The sequence below is a fragment of the Canis lupus genome, chromosome 25, assembly GCF_048164855.1.
Source record: "Canis lupus baileyi chromosome 25, mCanLup2.hap1, whole genome shotgun sequence".
In the NCBI taxonomy this organism is placed as follows: domain Eukaryota; kingdom Metazoa; phylum Chordata; class Mammalia; order Carnivora; family Canidae; genus Canis; species Canis lupus.
The window spans coordinates 36,539,752-36,549,190 of record NC_132862.1 but is presented as its reverse complement, the minus strand read 5'-3'; the positions used below and the strand labels follow the sequence as shown (position 1 = coordinate 36,549,190).

The 9,439-nt window shown below is 34.0% G+C and overlaps 1 protein-coding gene across 1 annotated transcript; it reads right to left on the bottom strand.

Moving 5' to 3' along the window:
• Positions 1 to 553: 553 nt before the first annotated feature.
• Positions 554 to 8,395, bottom strand: CD69 (CD69 molecule). The gene is made up of 5 exons (XM_072799088.1): positions 8,231 to 8,395; positions 4,183 to 4,305; positions 3,006 to 3,205; positions 2,493 to 2,596; positions 554 to 1,403 (listed from the first exon to the last, which is right to left on the bottom strand). The coding sequence occupies exons 1-5, from the start codon at positions 8,295 to 8,297 to the stop codon at positions 1,295 to 1,297; spliced, it is 603 nt and encodes a 200-aa protein (XP_072655189.1). The 5' UTR covers positions 8,298 to 8,395; the 3' UTR covers positions 554 to 1,294.
• Positions 8,396 to 9,439: the final 1,044 nt, after the last annotated feature.

Here is a 9,439-nt window from a genome sequence, read left to right as displayed (position 1 = left end):
GGCGCGATCCTGGAGACCCAGGATCAAATCCCACGTCAGGCTCCCGGTGTATGGAGCCTGCTTCTCCCTCTGCCTGTGTCTCTGCCTCTCTCTCTCTCACTGTTTGCCTATCATAAATAAATTTAAAAAAATTAAAAAAAAAAAAAGGTTGTTTTAAAAAAAAAAATATAAACACAACCTCTCAAAATGCATGTAGGTGGCTCCTAGTTTCTCTATGCCTCTTTAGTATAAGGGGGGTGAATCATTACACAAAGGAAGAAAATAGTAGAGTCAAAAAATTTTTAAATGACATATATTCCTCCCAAGTCAATTAGAATATTTACTAGCATCTGCCATACAGAAAAAAAGTATAGCCCTTTGGAAATACATATGAAAACGATTCAAAAAGCACCAACTAAAACAGTTTTTAACAGTTGTTTGAACATCTTTAAAACAAAGATAAGTTTTTAGTATAGATAAGTTTAAAAAATGTTATAGTATTCTGTTTTCTGATTTCTAGTGTGATATGTAATTTTTAGTGTATTTTGAAGGAATGAACACTTCTTAGAAACCATTTTGTTGATTCTTTTATTTTAACACACATAAAATCAGCTTATAATGGCACTGAATACAAAAGACAGAGAAACACTATTGCACTCAGAAAATACTTCATAAGAAGCATTGCACATGATAGAATTGATTGAAAAAGGTACACATTGATAGTCAGATAAGACTATTATTACTCCAAGTTTGAACAGAAGTTTTCCTGACAGGAATTTACAACATCACATATTGCACATTTTCAAATATTTTTATCTGTTTCACAAATATTCCTTACATCTTTTGCTTTTGTCTGTATCTCCGTAAAATGCTACATAAAGAAGCACTAAATGTCCATGCTACCAGTTAAACTTTTTAATGTTTACATTCGGTTTTTAATATCACCATTTAACATCTTCAAATAGTGCAAATACACACTCAGTTTTGGTAGTCATTCAACAATAAATAATACCTTTAAGCCTAGTTATTTTATTATTTCTAAGTTCTATGAAATATAAAGTGCATCTTCTCCTTGGATGTAATGAGCAGTAAACCTGTGACTTTTTCAGCTCCTGGCAGGAGTGTTCCACAATGCAGATATTCCCGGAACTTCTCTTCCTTTTTTCCCATAGTCTTGTTTTGAAGGTTTCCGAAATAAGACATAATTTTTTCACAAAGTCTTTGTGGAAAATATCTGACCATAGAGCGACATCCGTCAACACAAATTTCTTTGAGTTCCATATTATAATAGTCTGTAAGCAAATATGTTTCCTCCTTATTTGGAGGATTTGCTACATATCCAGTGTAAATTATTTTCACACGCTGTACTGCTGACCTCTGTACTATTCATAAATGTACAGTTCTCAAATCCAGTAAGGTTGAGCCTGTCAGACAATAAATAAATTTAGAGTTCTTTTCTGTTCATCATTTCCATTCAGTTACATTAGAATGAACTTTGCAATGGTAGCCTCTGAAGTTTTGCTTAGTAAGTGATCATGAAACAAGTCAGCTGGTCATGAAACAAGTCAGCTGGTCAAGTAACCATAAACTAATTTGTCGATACTACTAATCAGTAGGTGAGAATGGAAAGAAAGGATATGTGGAAGGAAGATACAAATCTAAGGGAAAGAGTTCCATTTATCTGGTTGGCATACCACCAGAGGAGTGACTCTTGGGTTACTTCTGAGTTAACAAACCCCTGGAGAAACAATTTTCGGAAAGTATACACAATCAATCATCATACATACAATTTTAGAGGGCTTACAGCTCCTGAAGCCAATTTACTTGTATAGTACCATAAGACACATATTAAAAATTTCTTTTCTAGCAACTTGAATTTATTTTCCATATCAGTAATTATTATAAAACTATTTAGATAGCTAGAAATTTATTCAATACTGAGTTTTCAGGTGGTAAGGTTAACACTAAATTTAAGGATATAAAATATCCTTCAAATGTTAAAATGTAAATCGATTACAGGTAATAAAATTAAAGTCAACATTTCCCATTTTGGGACAAGCTTTCTATTAGGTTCATAGAAGCTTCTAATTTGCTATTAGATATTTTATGCTGCATCCCTGTGGGGATGAGAACTGGGAAAGAGTAAAAGGGAATTTTTCTAAAAAATCAGCCTCTCAGGAGAAATATATATGAGATTGGAAATGTTGGATTTTTCTTTTTGCATCATAATAACTATTTCTGGAATATTTCTGAAACTATTATTCACACTAAAATGTGCTGAGATAAAATTACTAGAAGCATTTATTGTATGACTTCCAAGTAGATAAAAAGAAAAAAAATGGCAATATCAAAACCCTTCTTTAAAGAATTTGAAAGACCATAAGCATACAAAACAGATTGATAAAGCTCTGCTCATCAAGGGCACAACCATCATATACAACAGTGCTTTGAAAGGAAAATGGCTTCCCTGAACTGTCATTCTGGGGAAGATAAAGACACATCTTGAAACTTACCAGTTGCTAAATTCTCTGCCATTTGACCATTTCCATGTCTGACCATCTTCATTTTTCAGAGCAATCCAATGTTTAACTCTACCCACATATCGTTTTAAAAAGATCTTGAGGAAAGCACAAAGGAGATGCATGTTAAACAACCCTTCTGGGTGAGTATATAATTAATTATATTATATTATAAATAATTTATATATTAATTATATAAATCAATCCTGTTTCTCAGAAGCTGCAGTTTAAGAAATGATAGCTAAGCTGATCACTTATTAGCTCTATTTAGGAGCAGTTCATTTGGATTTTTGGCCTTTGATGTTAAATGATCAAATCAAATTTACAAGATTAAATTGAACCCTGATTGTGACCTCAGACTGATCATATGGCTTTTTGTGACTAAATTTTCCTGCAAGGGAGATAGGCATAATGTCTTAACTCAGAAGGAAACAGAAAGAAATCACAGATTATCTATATTAAAAAATAGCAATATTTTTATGAAATTGTTTTGGAATACTATCTTACCATGTCCTTTTCAGAATCAATGAACGCAAGAGTAGCACCCTGTTTGTAGCAAAATTTTTGGGCCAGTGTCCAGTTCTTCGTTTCAGTAGAAATAAAATAGCATTTCCTCTGGTATCCAATCCAATCATCAGAGCATGAAGAAACACGGCTATTTGATGGCACTAGGGATATATCTGGATCTGGACAATTGTACTGGCCCACTGTGAACAGGAAAGTGATTTGTTTTAGTAACAAAAGAAACTAAATACACACAGTGTGCAAATTAGTTCAGGGGATGCTGTGCAGTGTTAGGTGACAATGCCAAGGATGAAAGATAAGGAGCAAATTCTGAGAAGAGCAAGAAGGCAGGTTCTCACCTTATCTAATTTCTTATTGTGCCTAATCATTATTGTTAGGATATAAGAAATAAGAGGGAATTTCTTGGGCCATTATATCAGAAAGAGATGGGGAAATAGAAAATCTTTCAAGTAGTCTTTGGACTAGACAGGGGACAGAGCATTATAAATTCAAATGCAAGCAGTATAACACTATATTGGGAGATAAAGGACAGAATAATTTGCAGGGAAGTAATTCAGAATATGGAAAGATCTCTGGCTGAAGATGTTTTATAAAATCATAAAATTTCATGTTTTTAAACACAAATATATCTTGGTATTGCTGTATGTTTTGAAAAACATATCATAATCAACTCTTTGGGAGATTCTAGATATATTTTAAATTATTCATAACCACCATTTGTGGCCTTGGAGATAAAAGACAAAAGACTAATCAAATCCTGATTAATCTATAGCTTAGATAATATTTTTTTTTCTGTTAACAATGAATGAGAAGCCCACATTTTTCCCCTAACTAAATGATTATTTATTTAGAATCCAAATCAGCCCCTTTCATTTCAGAGTATAAAATCTGCTCAAATGTAATTTTCTTCTACAATAATTTATAAAACACAGACATTTTCAATACTTGTAAAGAAGTGCTGGAGAACTCAGAAAAGTACTGCATTGATCATTTAAGGAATATGGAATTATATTTAGTATTTTCAACCATGTATATAAATTGGGATTATTCAAAATTAATCAGAATTTCTCATTAATTAGACCAAGTAATCCCTGTTGATTTCAGCTGGACGTGAATGCTAACAGTAGAGACTAAATGAACTCATGAAGTACAGACTCACCTGATAAAGCAATGAGAGCTATGATTAAAACAGTGATGAGGACCACATTCACAACAGCACATGGGATAGGAACTTGAAGGGATCCTTCATGCTGTGTTGCAAAATGAGGGCTGGCAGCCTGATCTGAAGAGAGAAAGTTGATGATGAATTCAAGCCGACTGTAGAAGTGAGAAAGAGACATTCGATATTCTTCTGAGGCATTTACACTTTAATGCCTCCTTATGTTCTTATATTAAATTTATGTTAATTGCCCCCAAGTATTGAGTGAATTAAGATAGTGAAACAATCCAGAAATAATAATGAGATCATAAAATATCTCCTCAATCCATGCACTTAGCAGCTACAAAAATTCTAAGTATATCATAATTTTATTGTTTGAATCACAAGAACATTTATTAAATATCTGATTATCCTAGAAGACATATAAAATGGGACAACCTAAGCACAATCCTTTAAGCACTCTGTAGGTACTGTTTAAGAGATATGACATATAGGCAATAGATGTGAATAATGAATTAAAAAATACTGAATTGATTTATAAATAGCTACAACTAGCATGACAGAAAATTTTTAAAAAGATTGATTTTTTTGGTAAAGTTGTTACAGATATGAAGCAATTGAAATTTTCATATACTACTCATGGGAGAGTAAAATAGAAAAATAATTTTGAAAAGCCTTTTTTATACAATTAAATATATACCTATCCCATGTTCCAGCGATTTGACTTGTATAAAACAAGAATGTTCATAGCAGCTTTATTCTTAAGACACAAATCTTAGACATAACCCACATATCCACCAACAAGAATAAGGACAAATTATGGTAATCTGAACGCTGTTTAGCAATTAAGAAAACTAATAAATGCAACAAAATGCATGAATCTCAAAAAAAAAAGTTGAGTAAAGAAAATGCAGCTACACCATATGCTATATATTTCCATTTATATGACATTCAAGAATAGCCGAAAAACAAGTGAAATTCGTCAGACTGAGAAAGGCAAATAAATACCATATGATTTCATTCACATGTGGAATCTAAAAACAAAAACAATGAAGGAACAAACAACAAACAGAATCAGACCTACAAATACAGAGAACAAAATGATTGTTGTCACAGGGGAGGAGGATGGGAGTATGGGTGAAGGGGGATGGAAGACACAGGCTTCCCGTTACGGAATGAATAAATCACAGGGATGAAAGGCATTGCATAGGGATTATAGTCAGTGATACTATAGTAGTGTTGTAAGATGACAGTAGTGACACTTGTGGTGAGCATAGCATAACATAAAGGGATGTAGCATTTCTATGTTGTACACCTGAAAATATTGTAACTATATGTGTTAACAATACTCAAAAAAAAAAAAGAGAAAGAATATTTGAACTAAACTATGGTGACAGAAATCAGAAAAGTAATTGCTTTTAAGTGTGTAGGAAAAGTAATTTGACCAGAAAGAAACACGGGGAACTTTCAAAATTTCAAATGTTGATTGGAGTTCTTATAATTCATTAAACTGCATACTTATGATTTATGCATCCATTATATGTAATTATACCTCAATTAAAAATGATATATGAATGAAAAGTTAAATATTTGAATTTTTCAAGAGAAGTTAAAATGATAGAAGAAATATAACAATATTAAACAACAAATGTTAGGAGAAAGTTATTTCATTTACCTTCCATATAATGCTGAAACAAAGTAAAAATTTGATTTCACCAATAAGAAATATTTTTTGTGGAATATGAATATGATGTAATGATGATTCTTAGTTTATAAAAAACTAGAAGAATACCTGTTTTAGAATACAAATAAATAATGGTGAAGGAGAGAAGGGGATTTTGTGACCAGTCTGAATTTGATTTTTGTTAGGATGAGCTCTCAAGATTTTTAAAAATTTGTCCTCACAAGACATATATAGTTCCTTATTATGTTCTCAAAAATTGAAATGTAAAAGGCCATGAATGATATTAGGATTTACCATGCAAAATGGCCTCAAATGCAAACATATTCTTATATTTCTGTTCCTTGAAATATTTCTCTAAAGTTAAACTGAACAAAGAGAGCGCAAAAAATTGCACTGTTTACTGGTTATCAAATCAGTTTTTGCTTCTAGGAATTGTTTTTCCCAGCCTAGGTCTGCATTCTGGTTTTGCAAGAGAAGACTTTACTTTGCTTCTGGACAGTTCTTTTTCTTGCAGCTTCTCAAAGCAAACCTTCCTTTTCTCACCAGTATACAACTATCACCGGAAGCAGCCCTTTGTAGATAGTGTAGCAAGTTCAGAGCTGTCTGTCTAGTTTCACTTCTCTCCATGTGAGGGTCAATCATGCTGCTTAGACTCAGTGCAGTACCAGTTCTATTTCCTCAGCAAACACTAACTCATCCAGATAGTTCATGGACTCAGAGCCACCTCAGTCTATTGGTTTACCCAGTGGGCAAACTGGAGATGATTCTCAGACTGTACATTTGTTTTCCATTAGTGAGGGCTATTGTTACTCACAGTTTGAAATATCACCTAGGTGACAAAACACTCCCCCAACAGCATACTTCCGCTCTGATTATGGGCCTTGTTCATTACTGAAGAAACTGAAAATAAATCCACAATTATATATTGAGTCATCCAAAGGTGATGCCCAAGGATTGTTTATACTAATAAAGCAACCACAAGGGCAGCATAAACTAAACATTCAACAGAATATTGGATGAGCTCAGAAAAAGTTGAGGATTACTGAATTAGGTCCTTCTTCTTTTAACTATGCTTTTTACTTATTGAGTAGTTTTATTATTATATACATTTCTTCTTTTCAGCAGCTCAACTGGGCCATAGAAGTATGGTTACCTAGCTACCAGAAATCTGTGCGGCTTGCACTTGTTATCCACACTAGATTTTGTGTTCTTAGGTGAAAGATGGCTTTATCAGAAAAGATTGATGTCTTTTTAGCATAAACCAGTCTAATGGAAAGACACTCAGAAAACAATTCCTTCCTCCAGATTGTTCAGCTCTGCTGTTCATAACATATCCCTTTATCACTGGATAACTTTGCTTATAAGTAAACTGTCTCTCCTATATACTAGTGTTTTGGAATACCTCAATTAGAGCAGAAGATTAATAAATGGAACAAATCAAGAAAACCTCACAGAAGCACCTTATAGGAAAAACAATGGGAGCATTCAAGTAATAGGAAATAAGTCTGTGGACAGAACAGACGAATAGAAGAGAGAAAAGGTAAATAGCTAAGATGATCATATTTTGATGAATTTTGATGAAAACAAAAGAAAGGAAGAACCATGTATGATTCTCGTAGAATTTGAAGCCAGTGATTTAAAGGGTGAAATGGAATGATGAAATGAAAAGTTCCGTGGAGAGTACAGAAGCAGAAGTTTGTACTTTCAATAATTTTTCATGACATTCTCCTCAGAAATTACCTCTGAACTGGTAAATGTTCAGATATGCGTATGGCTATTCTCTCAAAAATTGGAAGCAATTTTCATTCTCGGCAACTGGAGGATGCTGTCATGAGAACACAAGATGAAGCAAACAGAAAGCATTCAGAGACACAAGGTGAAGGCAGTAAAGAATGTAATTGGTTATGGGGAAAACAGAATTGTTCTAAAAAGAGGCAAATGCTTTCTGGAGCATGTACGGATGGATATGGAAAATGGCGGCGAATGCACTGGGCCAGTGCAGGGAGTTTTCTAATTAAATCTGAAGAATTGATGTGATATAAACTGAAACAAAGAAAGAGATCTCTAAAGATCTTCAGAAATCCATATTTGTGGCTTCCTCTCATGTCTCAGGTATCCTATCTTTTCATAGATAGGTATTTACTTATCCCCATATTCTCCTTCACCTGCACTAAAGTAAAATGTAATCAAGTGTTTCTAAAGACAAAGACTTATTTTTTAAACTACTGTTATATATCAGATGATAGATAGATGGAAGACAGATAGATAGTTGAAAGAGAAAGAGAGAGAGAGTGGAGCAGGGCGGCGGGGGTGCGGGGGGAGAGCGCTTTGTTACCAGTATACAACAAATAGGGTCTGACTTACTTTGTTGTCCTTTCTCCGGATGCAAGGAGCTATTCTCTGTTATGCAACCATCTTCAGAATTCATCATTGTTCTAGTCAAGATTCCCTGGTTAATCCCAGGTCAAGCCAATCTACAGCAAAAGTCTCTGCTGGAGCTCTTGTTCAGTCTCTGACTCTGTGAGATAGCTCAGCATTTATATTCAGTTATATTGTCTCCACCCCCTTCCTCTTGCCTCCTAACCACTCAACTACATCAGTTCTCTTTAATGTATGCTCCATCGGCCCAATTTACAATGTGTTATTGTGGTAAGCTGCGGGTTTTCCCTGTTGTCTGAAATGTGCTTTCTCACAACTGTACATGTAGAATGAAGAGACAAGCTGGATTTTCCCAGAATCTGAGGCATCTATATCTAAATTTGTGAAAAACACAAATAGTTTAGAAGGCAGCATAATTACATAAAGAATTAAAAGTTAAGGATTCCTATCCTTTGAGGTGTAAGTAATTGGAGAATAATATTTCCCTTGAAATCTCACTCATTTTTAAAATTATCAACTAATATTTATTGAGCATGCACTGTGGACATGACACTGCTTGGTGCTAGAGGACTTTTTAAAAAAGATTTTTATTTGTATATTTGAGAGAGAGAGAGAGAGAGAGTGAAGAGGAGGAGAGGGAGAAGCAGGATCCCTGCTGAGCAGGGACCCCCCCCCCCCCCATCTGGGGCTCAGTCCCAGGACTCTGAGATCATGAACTGAGCAGAAGTAAGACACTTAACTAACTAAGCCAACCGGGTGCCCCAAGGGGCTAGAAGATTTATTGTTAAACAGGAATTTTAAGATCTCTGTCCTCATGAATCTTTCTCCACTCTGGAAGAATTTTATTTAGGAATCTAAAAATTGGCTGCCAGAAGGGTATCATTCAACATTTCCCTGGGGAGTAGTTCTTTTAAGGTATCATTTAGCACATACTTGCTTCAAGGAAATAGAAACCTTGTGGTCTGGAACTTCCTTTCTATGTTCTAAAATTGTTTATCTTAAATTATCTGTTTCATTTATCTCCTGTCAATTTTTTGGTCATATTTTACTGTCATTTAGATTTCCCTTATTTCCTCTAATGTTTTATTTACTCTAAATTTCCCCTATATTAGATATTGATTTTCCTGTGTCTCTGAGGTGTCAGACATTTGGAGTATGGTTATTATAAAAAATATATCACCATGGTATCAATAC

Bases quoted from the DNA above. Each gene is read 5' to 3' on its own strand.
- CD69 (XM_072799088.1), bottom strand. From the start codon at position 8,297: ATGATGAATTCTGAAGATGGTTGCATAACAGAGAATAGCTCCTTGCAT. The intron at 4,306-8,230 runs GTAAGTCAGACC...TTCTCTCTTCAG, and splicing joins TCCGGAGAAAGGACAACAAA to ATCAGGCTGCCAGCCCTCAT. The intron at 2,597-3,005 runs GTAAGATAGTAT...GCTTTCCTCAAG, and splicing joins TTGATTCTGAAAAGGACATG to ATCTTTTTAAAACGATATGT.